The sequence below is a fragment of the Tenrec ecaudatus genome, chromosome 13 (assembly GCF_050624435.1).
Source record: "Tenrec ecaudatus isolate mTenEca1 chromosome 13, mTenEca1.hap1, whole genome shotgun sequence".
Lineage (NCBI taxonomy): Eukaryota > Metazoa > Chordata > Mammalia > Afrosoricida > Tenrecidae > Tenrec > Tenrec ecaudatus.
Window position 1 is genome coordinate 103,957,870 of NC_134542.1, and position 19,940 is coordinate 103,977,809.

General features: G+C 39.0%; 1 protein-coding gene and 1 pseudogene across 1 annotated transcript in view; one reads left to right on the top strand and one right to left on the bottom strand.

Annotated features, from left to right (window-relative positions):
- MAP3K2 (mitogen-activated protein kinase kinase kinase 2) overlaps positions 1-19,940 on the bottom strand; it is a 124,337-nt gene that overhangs the window by 47,629 nt on the left and 56,768 nt on the right. Inside the window, exons 3-5 of the mRNA XM_075529923.1 lie at positions 9,843-9,958; positions 8,464-8,504; positions 3,681-3,780 (exon numbers count right to left, since the gene is read on the bottom strand). Of these exons, the coding sequence (XP_075386038.1) occupies positions 3,681-3,780; positions 8,464-8,504; positions 9,843-9,958 (257 nt within the window). The remainder of the gene's footprint in view (positions 1-3,680; positions 3,781-8,463; positions 8,505-9,842; positions 9,959-19,940) is intronic.
- Positions 16,717-18,554, top strand: LOC142424746 (serine/threonine-protein phosphatase 2A catalytic subunit beta isoform-like; annotated as a pseudogene).

The window sequence follows — 19,940 nt, forward strand, 5'->3', positions numbered from 1 at the left end:
TGATCCCAATTCTACTTACAAATCTGGCTAGACCAGACGATGTACACTGGTACAGATAGGCACTGGCAGCACAGGGAATCCAGGACAGAAGATCCCTTCAGGACCAGTGGTGAGACTGGCGATACTGGGAGGGTACAGAGAAGGTGGGGTAGAAAAGGGAAACCCGTTGCAAGGATCTACATAGAACCTCCTCCCTGGGGGATGGATAACAGAAAAGTTGGTGAAGGGAGACGTTGGACCGGGCAAGATATGACAAAATAATAATAATTTATAATTATCAAGGGTTCATGAGGGAGGGCGGAGCGGGGAGGGAAGGGAAAATGAGGAGTTGATACCAAGGGCTCAAGTAGAATAAAATGTTTTGAGAATGATGATGGCAACAAATGTACAAATATGCTTGACACACAATGGATAAATGTATGAATTGTAATGAGAGTTTTACGAGTCCTCAATAAAATGATTAAAAAAAAGAAACTCAGAATCATCTAATCTAACCCACATTTATAAAGATCAATTAAACAAAACAGGTATTCCCCAAAACAGAGTCCATTAATGTCAAGCCCTTAATTAATGCAAGCCTCTAATATCACATGTACTAATTCTCAAAGTTGGTTCTGCATTAGAAATCTAGAAAGTCACGCAAGGTGGCTGCCAGATAACAAGAGCTCTAGGTGGGTAGTTTGGTACCCAAACAACTTTTTCTTTTCTTTTTTTGTCCCTGCCTTCCTTCTTTTTTCCTGCTTTGGGCTCTGGTACCCTCCCCTCACCACTTGTCCTACACTTCCCCCATGCACTGCACATGTTAACAAAATAACCCTATCAAAGAAGAGGTTTCCCACCCACTAGGTGGTTTTTTTCTTTGACTTTGTTATTTTATCCATTTCTGTATTTTGTTTTATTACAACACTCTTGCAATTTTATATTATCTCTCATTTCCTCTTCCAGTGCCTTCTCCTGGTGTGACCCCATCCTCCCAAGAACATCCATTCCCCTGGCAAAAAGAGGCAGTCCTTTAGATGAAATAGATTTCAAGGCGGAAAACCCAAACAGAGACAAGAATGGACACTACAAAATGCTTAATGGGACAACAAACAGAGAGCATACAACCTCAATAAACAGACAGGCGCCCAGTGAAAGACCCTCAAAACCCATCCATCAAATGTTCAGAGCTGAAAACAGAAATAAATGAGGAGCTGATGCCAGGGACTTAGGTGGAGAGCTAATGTTTCGAGAATGATGAGGGCAATGAATGTACAAATGTGCTTTACACAATTGATATATGGATGGATTGTGATAAGAGTTGTATGAGCTCCTAAACTGTAGACTCCCACATAACACTCTCAGGGAGAGATGGATCATCAGAAAAGAAAATAAGGAAAACAGAACTGAAAAACAACAAAATCAAACAGATCAACTCCTAGACATGGACAGAGCACGCTACCCAATAATGGTACAATATATATTCTTCTCCAGTGTACCCGGTACATATTCTAGAAGAGATCAGATGTTAGGCTACAAGGCAAGCCTCAACAAATTCAAGACCACTGAGATCCTCCAATCCATTTTCTCAGATCATGAGTACTGGACTTGCACTTAATTCTAGTGCCAATCTAAGAACAATTAGTTCTTATGTCATGGCCCTGTTTGATGCTAGCCCTCAAAAAGAGATCACTAAAGTTATGGTGCTCTAGTAAAGTGTGGTGAAAAAAAGAGAAAGGCTGGTGCCCGGTTGTCAGACAAAATGTCATCTGGAGTCTTAAAGGTTTGTTTCCAAACTAGCAGGCATGTAAGTGAGCTATCAACTACGTCCACATGGAAGAAGCACACCAGCCTGTGCACCCAAGGATTGTAAACAATATAATTCCAATCTAAAGAAGGGAACAGTATCGGAGCTTGAGAACACCTGGTTTTCAGAAGGCTATGGATGAGGGCGGAAGCCCAAAATCTATTTGCAGAGTCCACACCGGAGTAGGCCTGTGGTGAATTCCCTCCGAACCTAGTTGAGGGGTGTGAACAGCCTTGTTATCAGACAGAGAACACTGTAAAATTGATTGTGGCAACATAGTTAGGTCAAAATGCAATATCTTATCATTTGGGCTCCCTTTGGACCCAGTTTAAAGCTGTTTCAGTTCACATAAACAAATAAAAGTGAGCTGGAAGTAGAAGTGGATTAAGCTCCTGGTGAAAGGCCCCTGCCAATAGACCATGGATGTGAATAACCTTGTTCTCATTCACAACACCTTGGAAAGTGTATTCTTGCAGATGTAATTAGGTTAAAATTTAGCACCCTATTATTTTATCTCCCTTATGATCCAGTTAAATGTGCTCTAGTTTTTAATACTCTCTTTCTTTTCGATGGACATTTTAAAAATGTTTTACTTTGTTAATCTTGTTAGCTTTGTCTATTTGTTTTTTAATATTTTTCTGTATCTGAAATCCAGGATAGGTGAATCTATATAGACAGTAACTGGATTAATGGCTCCTTGAGGGTATGCCAGAGACGGGTAGTGGGAAATGAGGAGGAGCTAATAATGATGAATACAAGAATGAAGAAAATGTTCTAAGACTGATGACAAATAAATAAATTTGTTTTGGTAATCATCTTATAGGGGGCTCATACAACTCTTATCATAATCCATATGTCCATCCATTGTGTCAAGCACATTCATACATTTCTTGCCATCATCATTTTCTTTTTATTTGAGCCCTTGGTATCAGCTCCTCATTTCCCCCCTCCCTCCCCATTCTCCCCTCCCTCATGAACCCTTGATAACTTATAAATTATTATTTTTGCATTTCTTACACTGACCAATGTCTCCTTTCACCCACTTTTCTGTTGTCCATCCCCCTGGGAGGGGGTTATATGTAGATCATTGTGATTGTCGCCCCCCCCCCACCTTATTCCCTTTTCCCCTCCTGGTATCGCTACTCTCATCATTGATCCTAAGGGATCTATCTGTCCTGGATTCCCTGTGTTTCCAGTTCTTATCTGTACCAGTATACATCCTCTTGTCTAGCCTGATTTGTAAGGTAGAATTAAGAACTAGAGGAAAGTTGTATGTTTCATTGGTGCTAATACTGCACCCTGACTGGCTCCTGTCTTCCTTGTGACCCTTTGGTGTGAATGAACTATCCAATTATATGATATGTGAAATATATGCCAATATAACTGTTAAATATGAAATCTAAATATTAATATAATATATCTTAAAGAATATTAAAATAATCGTTTAAAGTTTTCTCTAAATTTAGTCTGACAAATGACCAATATGAGAGGTAAAAAAAGTTAATCAACAAATATACCACAAGATTTTTTTCTGAGATAATAAGTATGTGCCTCCTGGTAATGCAACAGATAAAAGTCTCAGGAATACCCTGGGGACAACTTACTTAGTACAGCACATAGAGTAGAATAAAACACGAATAAGTAGCAGAGTTCCAAGTGTACATACAGCTCCTCTTATCATAGTTCTTCATCCAGTTATTTTCACAGTAGCAGCCTCTACTATTTTCCACAATGGAAAATTCCACATAAATTAAGCAAAAATTACGTATTTACTTGTGATACATTATTACTGTAACACACCATATTACCCTAAAGCACATCAATCCTAAAATAATCTCACAAATATATACATTTCAAATTAAGAACCATTAAAAGCTAATGAATATATGTTTACCTCATTGTTGGTATAATGTAGATCCATAGACTGTCCAAAGGCAATTTTAGCTTTAGACTTCAGATCTTCCAATTTAACTGGCCTGGAAAACTGAAGGATTCTACACAGATAGAATTTTGAAAGATTTTATTTTCTTAGGCACTGTCTAGTAACACTTCCAACAGTTATCAATTGGCTATAGGGATGCAAAGTTAAGTAAAATCGTATAAGCATTTACTTTACTTGAATACTACAATTCATTTTTGATCTAGCATACAGATCCTCAACTAAGATTAATAACTCTAAAGTTTGTTCTATCTTGGAAAAATGAAAAGTTGTTAAAACTTTCTGAAATTTTAAATTAGTGTGATAGGCAATAAACTTTTATAATGAATAAAGTCATTCTTTAGAGATTCAGACTTACCTTGTACTCATATGAACTCAATCTTTATGAGGACATATGAGGTTTCAAAAAGTTTATTCAAAATGGAATTAAAAGATAATGAAATGTTTCCATCAACTTTTTTAAGTCCCCTCATACATAAGCATATCCCCAAATAAATATTTTAAATGATTAAATTTTTAAAGTAAATTAAAGTTCTAGTATTTTCTTCCTACATCCAAATGGACGGGTCTGTACTCCCCCTAGAGAGCATACAACTAAGGTTGAGAACTATCATACTCGACTGTAAACTCCACAAGAAAAGGGACCCTATCTGTTTTCTCACAGTATCCCTTCAGGGCTAACACAGTCTCTGAAACTCAATGAATACTGCTAAATAGATGGGGGAAATGTTGGGAAAATATCCATGAAAAAACCTTAAGCAAGAAAAAAAGTAGAAAGGAGAACAGTTGTATAGTATAACTGGAATATCCCAATTTTTAGTATCTCAGCAGGGGAAAATTTTTTAACCTTCAGTTTTTATAATTTGTAAGTCTTTTAAAAAGTCCTTCAAATTGATATATTTTTCATTAACTTAAATTATTAAGAGACATAAATAGCAGAAATAAAATCCAACTGTCTCTTTTAAAAGGACATTTTGTTGCAATTAGAGCACCACCAAGATCACCATCACTTTAAGAGAAAAAATTGAGGAAAATGATAAAAACTGTGAACTTGGGTCAGTCTACGTTCATAAATTCTATATAGTTATCTGGAGGGGTCATGCAATAATATAAGGAGAAATTCATTTCTACTAAGTAAAAATGAAATAAAATTGTAGCATTTAATGTTTCTTTATGTAGTAACCTTATTTATTTCCTATTCAGTATTAGTTACAAACATCTAATATTTAGCCTATCTTAAGTCTAAGTACTGAGGTGCCAACACTTTTAGTAGCCACGCCGAAAGGATCTATTGGGAAGTCCCATTAAGCGACTTGGACTTTACCTTAAACATAGCAGATTATAAAGAAACTGAAATATGCCCTTGGGCTTACGATCGAAATGCCCTAGTGTGAAGAGCATCAGGCTATAGATTTGGAAGTCAATGAACTTTGGTTCAGATATCTTGCTTTGAGGGAGACTAATAAATGGCAACTCAAGACTACTATGTATTCGTACTTTTTTTGCTCTTTTACGACATGTCTTAGTCTAGCAGATATAGTTCTGCCTGTGTGAATAAGCATTATTGAAAGTTTTGCTCTGTCACCAATGCTCACTGTGTAGTGTGCAGTCACTTAAAATTTTATTCTACACAAATCAACAATCCTAATATTTCTGTTTTAAAAACTCTACACATGTATACTTTCCTTTTCTCAACAGTGTTTTAAATTCTATACTACTGGCTAAATTAGTAATATCAATAGAATCAAGGTAATCAATAAAATTTCCGTATTCCATAGGGATGATTTATTATGTTCTCTAAAAAATAATAATCATCTCTAAAGTGAACCAGGGACATATATAAACCATGAATGGATTTTGAGCTCAAACTTAATCATAGCCTGAATCTAAGAAAAATTAGTTCTTATGACATGGGTCTGCTTGATATAGATCAATGAAGATATGGGTGATAAATGTGGATAAGAAACCAGATGGTGCCTGACTATCAGGAAAAATAGCATCTGGGGTCTTAAAGGCTTGTCTTTAAACAAGCAGCCATCTACATGAGGTGTCAGTTAAGTCCACATGAAAGCAGCACACTAGCCTGGGGGAAAGACATTAGAGCTTAAATTCTGAACACTTTGTTTTTCAGAAGGCTATGGATTGTTAATTTAGAGAGATTAAAGTCTCCTGTGGATCCCTCCAACTATGGACCAGGGATGTGAATAGCCTTGCTTTCAGACATTGCAGGGTGGATTACTGATGATGTAGTTACCGTACAGACTTGTGAATAAGCCGAGTTTGTCAGCACAAAAAATGTGCTGGAAAACTGGAGTTCAGCTTATATACCGGTCAGTGGTACCCCAGTGAGGTGTAACATCTCACTGGCCGTCCCTCTCCCCAGGTAACAGAAGAGCGCCTGTTATCTCGCAGGTGATTGTCGTTTCTCTGCTGTTCATTCAAAGCCCCACTGATACTGTAGGGTTTTCAATGTTTATTTACTCACATCTAACCAATCAGAGCCGTCCTATGACATGGACGGCTCCAATTCACAGAAGCACCCGTAGTAATTCACTTACACCAGCAGCTGAACTGGTTAGGATGTGTCTGTGGCTGCGCTCCGTCTCTCCCCTCTGGTCTCTGTGTTAATTCACATACTGCATCCCCCACTCATATGGACAACCCCCACCTCCTCCCGGCTAACATGTCCCGGTTGGGGTGAGGGTGGGAGCATTACCATGAAAAGTTCTTTTTTCAAAGTCTTGGTTTTTTATCCTATTAGAAATGGATACTTTTGAACCAAAACAAAAACACCAGTCATAAGAGGCTGGTTTCAAAAAGAAAGTGTGTCAAGAACAGAAGAGAGCAATAACAGTATTGCAAGTAGGTACTTCTGTGTTGACGAAAAGCAAGTGAGGAAGTGGCAGAAAATGAAGGCTGACTTGGAACAGATTCCCAAAGCTAAAAAAGCTCATCGTGGTTTAACGTCTTTTTTATGGGGCTCTAGAGAGTGAATTGCATAAATGGGTTATGGAGTGTCGTCAAAATGGTTACTGCATAACACGCATGGGAATCCGCATATGTGCTCTACAAATGGCTAAGGCTGACAAATATAAAACACCAGGCATTGAAAAATTTGCTGCATCAGCAGGATGGTGTACCCGCTCCATGAATAGGTTTGGCCTACTATGTTTGAGACAAAGAACAAGGTTTTTCCAGAAATTGCCACAGGACCTTGAAGAAAAATTACCGTATGTCATTCTAGTCATTTATTATAAAACAAGGAAGGATTTATAATTATGACATGGCAGATATTCGGAATATGGACGAAACTGCCATGACTTTTGATCTTCCAAGCAACAGAACTGTGGCAAGTTTAGAAGGAAAAACGATTTTTCTCAAAATCACGGGAAATGAAAAAAACAAAACAAAATATTTTACAGTTGTTCTGTCATGTTTGGCTAATGGAACTAAGCTGCATCCTGTCATTATTTTTAAAACAAAGACCTTGCCTAAAAAGATCAATTTCCCACCAAGAATTACTGTGCGTGCACATGTTAAAGGTTGGATGAAGACGGAACAAAAAAGTGGCTGGGAGAAATTTGGAACCAACGACCAGGAACAGCCTTAAAGAAAAAGCCATCGTTACTTATTTGAGATATGTTCAGAGCCCACCTATCGGATGACATAAAAAAAAAATTGGCAAAATTTAGTAAATTTACTTACTTTAGCCATTATTCCAGGTGGGTTTATATCTGTACTGCAGCCTCTGGATGTATCTTTGAATAAGCCTTTTAAAGATCATGCGTGAAGGATGTGGCATGAATGGGTGTCATCTGGTCAAGCCCGACTAACAAAAGGAGGAAATCTCATAAAACCTGACATAGAGTTAATAGCAAAGTGAGTTCAAGATGCATGGGAAGACATTCCATAAGACATGGTGCGACGTGCCTTCCAGAAATGTAGTATTAGTAATGCTATGGATGGCAGTGAAGACTGAGCTTTGTATGAAAATGACCGCAGTGATGGTGATGACGGAGATCTCAGTGAGGACAGTGTCTATGATGACCTCACACCAGCTGAAGCTCTGCATTGGGATACGGATGATGATGAGGAATCCAGTTTTGAAGGATTTTAACTCTTTACATTTTAGCTTGGTTGCTGATTGAGCTCAGAGAATAGTACTCTTAAGGTATCATTGTTAATATCTTATTGTTTTTGTTGAACCTATTTTCCATGTACTGGGCTGGTTTACTAATGTTAAATGACTTTTTGTCCTTTTATTTATGTTTTTTATTTATAATAAATATTTAAATAAATTACCCCACTGATGTCTCCATTTTTAGTAATTTTACTTTCATTTGTTTTGATTATTGAAACTCACCAATAGCTTCCGCATTTCCCACCCTAGGCTTATACTCGAGTCAATCAGTTTTTCTGGTTTCCCAGGTAATAATTAAGTACCTTGGCTTACATTCAGGTCGACTTATATTCGAGTATATATGGTAGGTTAAACGGTGACATCTTGTCCTTTGATCTCCTTTCTCAAAGGAGATATATCTGTTCCAGGTTTTTTCTGCTATATTTTTTTAGGGGGAGGGTGGATTTTAAGTACCTATTCCATATTAGTAAGTACTACTCTATTCTCAATTTGTGAGTCAGAAATCATCAATAAAACCTAGAAAAAACCTTTCATGACTTAATTATGACACATGTTTAATTAAAGCAATGAACTGACATGAAATATTTCTTTGCTTACCTTTTTTCTCCTCTATGTTCAAATTTGACCCGAACATCATTCTGTAATGAAATGAAAAATCGATCGTATGACTAAAGTCAGTAAGAAATCAGGTAGAGAGATGTCAATTAAGTCCACATGGAAGAAGAATAGCAACATCAGTGACTGAAGGATTGTAAATCATGCAATTTACAGTCTGAAGGAGGGAACAGTATCAGAGCCTAAATTGTGAGATTCTGGTTTGCAGATGGTTATGGAAGACAGTGGAAGCCTAAGATACATTTGTGAGATCTACACAAGAAATAAGCCTCTGGTGATTTCCCTCTATCCATAATGGAGGGAAAGAATGAAATTGGTTACAAACAGAGAGCACTGGAGAGGTAACTATAGGAAATCAGAATGATAAATCTAACTTGAACAGTTAGAACCTTATTAATTGATTCCCCCCTCTGATACATGTTGGGCCTGATCTGGTTTTCAGCCTTTTCTGTGTGCTGTTTTGATTTCCTATTGGGGTTTATCTCAGATGTATTTTGTCATTGGGGTGGGGTCACCCTCTTGAATTTCTGTTACATGTTTTACTGTTTGTCAGTATATGAACCCCAGGATTGATGAGCCCATAGAGATAACCAGTAGAATAAGGACCCCAGGGGTGCATGGTGGGGAGAGCGGGGTAAAGGGAGCTGATAGTAATGAGTTCCAGAAGGGAGAGAAAGTTTTGAAACTGTGGTGGCAATGGAACAATACTGCTTGACGTGACTGAAGTAGGGAATGCTATGATAGCTGTATTAGCTCCCAATAGAATGGTTTTGAAAAAAGAAAGAAATCAGGTAGAATTGCTACTTTATTGTTTTTTTTCTTAGCCACTCATTTAAAAATAGAGCAGTAAGAAGGTTGTTTCTTTATTAGTGTCAATTCCAGTCAAAAGTGTTTGTCAAAGAGCTCAGTCGAAAATTAGTTGCCAAGTCTAGGCACAATAGGAAAAAGAATCAGAATCTATTAGTGATATCGTGAACATGGGGCCTTTGATAATCCTGTTATAGAGGGAAATGTAGGAGCCTGTATTTCTACTTTTTATGTCAGACATGACAATCTAATTTCATTAATAAGAAAAATCATCCTTTATTTGTAAATTAGGTTTCAAAATAAACTAGATGAAATAAACTAATATATTTATACTATGTCCTTTAAAAGGAGATGAAGTATTATCTTTAGGAAATATGCAAATTAAATAAAACAATTATGTTTTAAAACATACATCTTATTGGAATATAATAAGCCACAATATGTTTGGTTCAAAAGTATAAAAGCTAAACATTATAAATGAACCCACAAGATCAGGATATTAAAGAGAATTAACTCCCATAAAAATGATATTAAAGGATTACTGATAAAAATACCTGTTTTTTGGGTGTTGATTTTGATTTTCTAATTTCCTGTAAGGATAATGCTGGTCTACTGGCCTTATGAAGGACAGCCAAATCTTGCATGATTGAGTTCAAGGCTTGCTGATCATCTAAGTATTTTAAAACAAAACAAAGAATTGTCATTTTAATGTACATTTCTCATACACATCAAACACACACTTTATCATTAAATTTACTGCAAAATGCATCTAGAAAATCTTAGATGACCAGACTTCGATATTCTGGTAAATAATTGTAAAATTATTTAATAATTAAGGTTAAGTAGCATTAAAATTGTGTTGGACTCCAGCTCCAGACTACAATTCACAAATGAGACATGAGGTAAGATTTAAGTCATTCTGATTATTCTAATGATATAATGTCCTAGGATAAGGGTCAGAATAGACAGATCAAAACAAATAAATACATTTTTCTATGACTCAAAAATCATCAACAAGCCATGTAAAGTCTTTATTAACTTTCTAAAAATACTATCACTTTACAGCATTTATATTCAAAGTACAGGATTCATTTTAGTTTTATTTTCTTAATAAAGTCAGAAACAAAGAAGAGCTTCAGTTATGGGCAATAGCCTACTGATATTTGGAAGTGTTTTCTCAAACACCATGTGGTTTTTTTTACCCTGTGGTTCAATTATATATAGCAGATTATCTAATGACCTCACCATCAGTAAGAATTTTAAAGGTCACAATGCAAACAAGATCAATGTGTTATATAAAGAACTAAATCATAAAACTAAGAAAAGCAAGCATCATAATCCATGAGCCTTTTAGTATCTTCTAAACATTAAAAAAAAATTATTTCTGTGGGCATCCTAGTAATGCAAATGATAAATGCACTGGAAGAACTTTGGGTACAATGTAGTTGATTTTTACTAGTAAGTAAATTCCAATGACAATAAACAGTACATAATGTAATCACAGATACTTATATACAAAGGTGAGTCAAAAATATCGATATTAGGAGTCTTAGTTTATGTATGCATGCATGGGTTTATTCCAAAGAAAAAATGTTTACACATGTCTTTGTGGTCTGTAGACAGTTGTGGACAAGTTTGTTCAGTAATACACTTGTCATGGTCTCATTAGGGTGCCTTAAAAAAAAAAGGCCCAAAGAAGCAGTGACTTCCAGAAGAATCTCCGAGGCTAGTTCAATTCAAAGCAGAGGTCATCTCAGAAGGGATAGTGGCTACTTTTTGATATTTCAAAGGGGTAATGTTGACAGATTTTCTCAAAGAACACAGGATGATCACTGCGTCTCATTAGAAAGAAATTCTAAGAAAACTGAAAACTGCACAGGTCAAGAAAGTTGTTCTGAGGGAAAAAAAATTCTATCATGGTGATGTACCTGCTCGTTCTCTGACAGTAGCAAGGGGTGTCCTCACGAATCTTGTTAGCGCCCTATCCATTGTAGAACCTGATCCTGCCCTCCACACTTATTTTGTTCTCCAAACTCAAAGAATACTTAAAGGGGGCACAATTTGAGTCTCATAAGGATGCTAAAACTACCATTTATATGTGGTATAAATCAAATCTGGAATTCTTTGGGGAACGGTTAGAGATTTTAAAAAAAGACCCAGGCAAAAAAAATACCAACAAACACTTTTGCTATTGTTGTTTAATAAAGATTCCTTTAAGTTTACGTTGCTGTTAAGTGCCATCAAGTCGGCTCCGACTCACAGTGACCGTAGGCACAGCCGAACAAGACCCTGCAGGGTCCTGAGTTCCTATGCCGGAGCCCATGGAAGCAGCCTCTGCGCCATCGAGGCTTTTCTTCTTGTTTGCTGCCCTTCCAACTTCCCGCACACGATGTTCTTCTCCAGCAACTGGTCTCTCCTGACAACATGCTCAGAGCGTGTAAGATGAAGTCTTGCCATGTTTGCCTTTAAGAGCATTCTGGCCTTACTTCTTCCAAGACAGATGGGTTTGCCCTTTTAGCAGTTAATGGTACTTCAATATTCTTCTATTCAGCATCACAATTCAGATGCATTTATTCTTATTTGGTGTTCTGTATTCAACGTTCAACTTTCAAGTGCATATGATGCAATGCAGAATACCATGTCTTGGTCATCCAAGTAATATCCTTGCTCCTCAATCTTCTAAAGAGGTCTTGTGCAGCAGATTTACCCAATGCAATGCATCTTTTGCTCTCCTGACTGCTGCCTCCATGAGCATGACAAAATCCCTGACAACTTCAAACTTTTCTCCATTTATCATGATGTCAGCTATTGGTCCAGTTGTGAGGCTTTTGGTCTTTCATACATTGAGCTGTCATCCATACTGAATGCTATAATCCTTGACCTTCATTAGCAAGTGCTTCAAGTTTTCCTTACCTGCAGCAAGCAAGGTTGCGTATCTGTAAATCACAGGTTGTTAACAGGCCTTCCTACTCACTCTTCTTCATATAATCCAGCTTCTCTGATGATTTGTCAGCATAAAGATTGAACAAGTATAGTCAGAGGATACAACCAGAATGCACACCTTTCCTTATTTCAAAACTTTTTCTGTTTGTACAACTATGAACAGATGCACGGACAAGTTGTGCATGAGCACAATGAAGTGTTGTTATGGAATTCCCATTCTTCTCAAGGCTGTCCACAGTTTATGATCTACACAGTCGAATGACTTTACATAGTCAAGAAAACACAAGTAAACAGCTTTTGGGGACTCTCTGCTTTAAGCCAATATCCATGTGATATTCCTTATTCCATGTCCTCTTCTGAATCTCCTGAACTTCTGGCAGTTCTGGCCACACATGCCTGTCAGTTTGTCAAGCTGTGGTACAGTGACCATATGGAACTCTGGTGTTGCTGTGTTTCTGGAAGCTGTGTAACTGGAATTTCAAATACCAGCGGGGTCATCAAAGTGTGATTTTATCGTAATACTTCATGCATCCTTGTATTTTTTATTAATAAATCTTTTTATTGGGGCTCATACAACTCGTATCACAATCCACACATACATCAATTGAGCAAAGCACCCTTATACATTCATTGCCCTCGTCATTCTCAAAATTCGCTTTCCACTTGGGTTCCTGGAATCAGCTCGGTTTCCTTTTTTTTCCCTCCCCCTCCCTCCCCGCTCCCCACTTCCCCCTGCACCCTTAATAGTTTATAAATAATTATTTTATCTTATCTTACACTTCCCGGTGTCTCCCCTCACCCGCCTCCCCATTGCCCATCTCCCAGAGAGGAGGTTACACATAGATCCCCAAGATCGGTTCTCCCTTTCTACACCCCCTTCCCTCCCGGTGTCGCCACTCCCACCGCTGGTCCTGAGGGGTTCATCCGTCCTAGATTCCCTGTGTTTCCAGATCCCTACTGCACCGCTGTACATCCTCTGGTATAACCAGGTCCGCAAGGTAGAATTGGGGTCATGATAATTGGGAAGGGAGGAAGCATTCAAGAACTAGAAGAAGTTTTGAGTCTCATTGTTGCTACACTGAACCCTGAGTGACTCATCTCCTCCCCACTACCCCTCTGCAAGGGATGTCCAGCTGTCTACAGATGGTCATTGGGTGCCCATCACACACTCCCCCTCATTCACGGTGATGTGATTCCACCTCCCCCCCTTTGTTGTTTGAGACCTGGTCTCCTCTGCCCTTCACGATCACCCACGTTGTTGGTGTGCTGCTTCCCTGTGGGCTTTGTTGCTTCTGGGCTAGATGGCTGCTTGTTTGCTTTCAAGCCTTTAAGTCCCCAGACACTATATCTCTCAGTAGCCGGGCACCATCAGCCTTCTTCACCACACTTGCTTATGCACACATTCATCTTCAGCGTTTATGTGAGGAAGGTGATCACACAATGATCGTTTTTGTTCCTTGGTGTCTGCTACCTGGTCCATTCAACACCTTGTATTCGCTTAGGCTTTGTGCTTCTTCTCTGTGGGCTTTGTTGCTCATCCTTGTATTTTATGGCAAGGAGTAATTTACGTTTCCAGAATGATGATAGAAAAATTCTCATGGATTGCTAACCAGACGGTTGGTGTTTCAAACCCACCTTTTGTTCCAAGGGAGAAAGATGAAGCTGTCTGTTCCCATAAAGATTTACAGATAAGGCATATGGAGCAGTCCAGCTCTGTTGTAAAGGGCTGCTATGAGTTGGAATTGACTTGATGGCAGTGCATTTGGTTCAATTTGGTAGTAAGGAGGAAAAAACAAGGGCAGTCATTGCTTAAAAACATAGGTAATTACAGAAAAACATAGATATTTAATAGTATAGCTCACATATCTGATATTTTTTATTAAAGACATTCTCTCTTGCAAAGAATGAAGACGAGGTTGTCAACTCCTATAGAGATTTACAGTCTTGGAAACATCCTCCCCCCCACCCCCAAACAGTTCTACACATTGTTTTGTTTTGTTCTGTTATTTTGTACTGATTTCTCAAATACACTGACCACGATATGCCCAATTAACAGTATTTCTAAGAAAAAGTTTTTAATGAAATTATCTCTTAAATATTTTGTTTTTATGCTCAATTACTGTATATACTCATGTACAAGCCAAGTTTTCTAGCACATTTTTAATGCAGTTGTTGTGGTAAAATTAGGTGCCTCGGCTAACATTTACATCGGCTTATACTCGAGTATATACGGAAGTCCTTTCAATATATGAGGGGGTACCTCCCAAAAATGGAAAAAAGATCCATTGGGCATAGCTTTCCTAGTACACATTTTTTCCCTAGGCAAGCATCAGCAACTCCCTCTGAGTTAGTGCACCCAGTGGGGTCACCTTTTGGAAAGGGTCTCTTTGGTGATAGTGAATTTTTTCGTAAAAGCAGTTTCGCTTGAACCTCATTTTTGTGATAGTAGATTAAGAGAACGGTGTGCAGCTATGAAATTTTGTCTCCTGCTCTGGAAAAACACGACAGAAACTGTTGGGATGTTGAACATAGCTAACAAGGCAAGTGCAATGGGAAAACATGTGTACGAGTAGTTTTTTTGTTTCAAAAAAGATGAAATGTTGATTGATGACAAACTTCATTCTGGATGTCCGTCAACTTTCCAAACGGGCAAAAATGTCAACAACATTCGTGCACTTGTGCTCAAAGACTGACCATGGACCACTGAAGAGATGGGGAAGTTATCTGGACTATCTTGAAGCTTGGTTCAGTGTATTTCAATGTAAGATTTGGGAAAGAGAAGGGTCACTGTGACATTTGTGCCTCAGGTTCTGAAGGCCAAGAAAAAAAGAGCATCACATGGAAACATGTCGTGCTTTGAAAGAACAGCTCTGAAGCAACCTAGACTTTTTTCCAAGGTCATTACTGGTGACAAGACATGGTACTGTTTTACAACCTCAAAAGCAAGCGGAAGACACCATTGTCACCTTGCTCACCCCCACCCCCACCCCCAAAGCTCATCAAGTGAAATCAAAGATCAAGACGACGCTCATTTGTTGTTGTTTTTTATGTGAGGGGGATAATTGCATTTGGAGTTCATTCCACCGGGTCAGACTGTTAATCATGCTTTCTATTTAGAGGTTCCAGAAAGCTAGTGGAACTGTGTGTAACAAAAAAGGTCTGACTTGTGGCAGATGGGAGACTGGTTTTGTCACCATTACAATACATCTGCTCACACAGCCATCTCAGTGTGATAGTTTTTGGCAAAAAACAGCAAGCCTCTTTTGCCTCATGCACCTTATTCACCTGACCTCACACAGTGCAACCTCTTTTTGTTTCCACAAATGAAAAGGGACACGAAAGGACAGTGATTTGACGATGTAGAAAAGGTGAAGAAAAAAAGGGAGGTCCTGTCAGCCATCCAAAGAGATGAGTTTGAACATGTTTCCAAGAATGGCATCACAGACTTGACATATGTATTAAGTGTAATGGAAAATACTTTGAAAGTGATAAGGTTGTTTTGTAAAAAACAGTTAAACACATAGCTTTTGGTGGGGGAGGGGATTCCATTTTTTGTGTGTAAGGGGGTACCCCCTTGTATAACAAAATCACACCTCTGTTTCTACCCATGGGTCAGGCTCTGAGATGCTCCGAGTATCTTCATTGCATATTAAGTCACCTCATGTGTCTCTGATGTTTATAACCCACCGGATCTGCCTAAAGAAGCCCTGGTGGTATAGTTCATTACATTGCATTGAGTTGCTCACGGCAAATTCAAACCCACCAGTTGCTTTGAGAGCGAAAGATAAGGCTTTGGGGCAATTCTCCTCTTTCCTCTAGGGCCTTATGAGTCAGAATCAACTCAGTGGCAGTGAGCTTTTTTGTTCATTCTGCCTAGTACTCTGTTGACCCCCACAGCTTTTCGTGGACTTGTCGGACTAATACTTATCGTGGGAGTTGGTCACACTTTTAGATAATTTGTTAGCCTCTTCAAAGTAAGTTTGCTGCTAGGTATTTATCTACCATGTGACTTTCCTTCAAGCTAGAAAAAGAATGGACTTAATGAAACTGCCCCTTATTTCGTATGCCTCTTCTTAGGATTTTATTTTGCCAAATCACTGTGAAGTACAAATGGCTCTTTGCTTTTTCACATCTATGACAGAAAATGGTAGTAATTTTTCTTACTGAAGAAATTAAGTATGTAGAAATGTGGTAACAGATTAAGTTAAAGTCTTTCTAGGTATTTATTTTGGCACTATTATATTAAATGATTTCCTATTCAAGTCTTATGTTTTCTTTTAAAGAAAATAATTAGAACATAGATTTACACATGAGGTTTCACTCTCCCCAACATACCTTAAAATTAAAGAACTAAAGAGGGAAATTCAAGCCTGAGTTGCAATACTGAAAGATTCTATGCCCATATCTCCTTTCCCCTCTGCCAGGAACCAGTGGCGATGGGAGAGGAGTCGGGGCGGGAAGCAGCTGGGAGGGCATTGTACTGCCATGGACAACAAGGCATTCAAAAGGCAACTTGTCCAGCAGATGAATCAGTGAAAACAGCTGAATGAGAATCAAGTACGCACCTTGTACAAAAAGGCTAAGTAAATTTTAACCCCAAAACCAAATGTGCAAGAGGTTTGTTGCCCTGTCACCATTTGTGGAGATGTTAATGGTCAGATCCAGGATCTTATAAAACTCTTTAGAATTGGTAGAAAATCTCCAGATTCAAATTATCTATCCAGGGATCCTCAAACTTTTTAAACAGGGGACCAGTTCCCTGTCCCTCAGACCATTGGAGGGCCGGGCTATAATTTAAAAAAAAAACAAACTATGAACAAATTGCTGTGCACACTGCACATATCTTATTTTGAAGTAAAAAAAACAAAACAGGCAAAAACACCCAGCGGGCCAGATAAATGTCCTCGGTGGGCCGCATGTGGCCCACGGGCCATAGTTTGAGGACCCCTGATGTAGACAGAGGTTATAATCAATGGAGATGGTTGACTCTTAAGAAGTTAAAGGTGCTATTTCCAGAGCAAATTAAGAGGAAGCCATGAAACCTGACAAATTACCCAAGTGTCTGGCTTTTATAATGAATGTCTATGAAAGCATGGAAATGGCAGTGTTTGGAAATACTTTACACATATTTTTCTTTCACTTACAGCTTTAGGAGATGGACAGATATTCTGTCTTCATGATGACCTCACTCCATCCATAAATATACTGGATCATGAGAGTCACGGATTTAATTACAGAAAGTTCCACAGGAGGGACCAATGAGTGATCTGTTATGGTCAGATTCAGATGCTCATGGTAGGTGGAATATTTCTCCATATGGTGCTGGCTACACATTTGGCCAAGACATATCTGAAATATTTAATCATGCCAATGGTGTTACACTAGTTCTCATGCTCAAGTTGTAAAGGAGGGATATAATAGATGTCGTGACCAGGATATGGTTAATGTTTTCAGTTCACTCAATTATTATTATTGCTATGGGAACCAGGCTGTTACTGGGAAGTAGATGACACTTTAAAATATTACTCCCTGCACAGGGAGGACCTTAGGGCTGGCCCCACCACGGGACACAGCGCCCCTCACTGAACCATGATGTTGCAGGGGACAGCACTGGAGACACAGTGCGGGAATAGTGCACGGTCTGACCCCATCGCACTGGGGCGAGGCACTGAGGGCATGCAGCAGAGCAGCAGGGGGAGCAGACTGATGAAACCCCCGGGGAATACCAAAAACAGACTTGGGAGACAAAGTGTGGCACCCCATCAGACTAGACTGGAAAACACTCATAAAGGCCAACAAACAGACCTTGAACTATTGATAGGCTTTTCCATTTTTGTCAGTGGCTTTCCTTTTGTTATTGTTATTCTGTTCTTGCTTTTTTCTGTTGTTATTGACTTGTTGGTTTTGACTTCCTTTGTTGTTTTATCTGGCTTTGCCTGGTTTTTGCACTTATTAATGTATCTGCATGTCTGTCTAGATTACAAAGGCGGGATAAAGAATTTGGAGATGAAAAGGATAGAACCAATAGTTCCGGAAGATATGGGAGACGGGGAGGTGTGAGAAAGGAAATGGGGGAGAGGGAACCAACCCAGGGGCAAGGGAACAACAAGTGAACTAAAATCAATGGAAGAAAGGTCATAGGATGCCTAGTGGGCTCAATCAAGGGCAACGTAGCTGCAAGGAATCACTAAACCCGAATGAAGGCTGAACATGATGGTGGGATAAGAGGGAAATAAAATATTCCTCCCTTCAGTTTGACCCAGCACCTCACCCTGGAGAGTCTCTCTTTACTCAGCTCACCGTACCCTGACTACTTCTTGTAAATTGTTCAAGGGGTAACTTGCTTGTATATGCAGAAGTATCCTTGGCTTTTAAAAATATATCTAAATATATTTAGACGAGAAGCCACAGCAATGTTTCTGTAACAAATTGGTTGTCTTGACAATGAAGAACATCACGTGTCCTAGGGTCAGTTATTCTAATCGTTTGCCTGCTGTATTTAAAATAACTATTTTCTGCTGGACTGTCCAAACAAAAGGATAACTAATTCTTTCTAAATCTCCTTTTGCACTTAGTTGAGATTTTAGTTATACCTTTTAACCGTTGTATTAGAAAAAAATACTGTCTGGTCCTGGATAATCCTTACAATTGTTCTTATTTTTGAGCCCTTGTTGTGCCTTCCTCTCTTTCACTGCCCCTCCATTTTACCAAGCATGAGGCCCTTCTCCAGGCACTGGTTTCTCCTGATGGGAAAGTGAAAAGTACCTGCCACGTTACCGTTCTTCCCTCTGAGGAGCACTCTGGCCAACTTTTTCCAAGACAGACTTTCGGCTGTCCACGCACTTTCAACATGCTTCTCCTGCAACTTTCGATATGTTTCGCCAGCACCACAATTCAAATGCATCAATTCTTCTTTGGTCAATGGCCAATGGTCCTTACTCAATGGCCAACTTCCACATGCACATGAGGCAAATGAAAACACCATTGTCTGGGTCAGGCACACTTGAGCCCTTGACCTAACATCCTTGCTTTTCAATGCTCTGAAGAGGTCTGTGCAACACACTGCCCTAACACAACGCATCTTTTGATTTCTGGACTGCTGCTTTCAAGAGCACTGATTCTGGAGCCAAACAAGCCAAAATCCTTGCAACTTCAACTTTTTCTCCATTTATCATGAGGTTTCCAATCAGTCTAGTTGGGAGGAGTTTGGTCTTCCGTACACTGAGTTGTAATCCAGACTGAAAGCTGAAAGATTTTATCTTAATCAGGAAGTACTTCAAGTCCTCTTCACTTTCAAGAAGCAAGGTTGTGCCATCTGCATATATAAGGTGGTTAATAAGCCCCAAAGCCCATCTGTAGGCAACTGGACATCCCTTACAAAAGGGTCACGGGGAGGATACAAGCCAGTCAGGATGCAGTATAGCACCGACGAAACATACAATTTTCCCCTAGTTCTTTAAAGCTTCCTCCCCCTACTATCACGATCCCAATTCTACCTTGCAAATCTGGCTAGACCAGAGGATGTACACTGGTACAGATAAGAGCTGGAAACAGGGAATCCAGGATAGATAAATCCCTCAGGACCAATAATGAGAGTAACAGGAGGCTAAGGGGAAGGTGGGAGAGAAAGGGGGGACCGATCACAATGATCTCCATATAGCCCCCTCCCAGAGGGACAGACAAGAAAAAGTGGGTGAATGGAGACATCG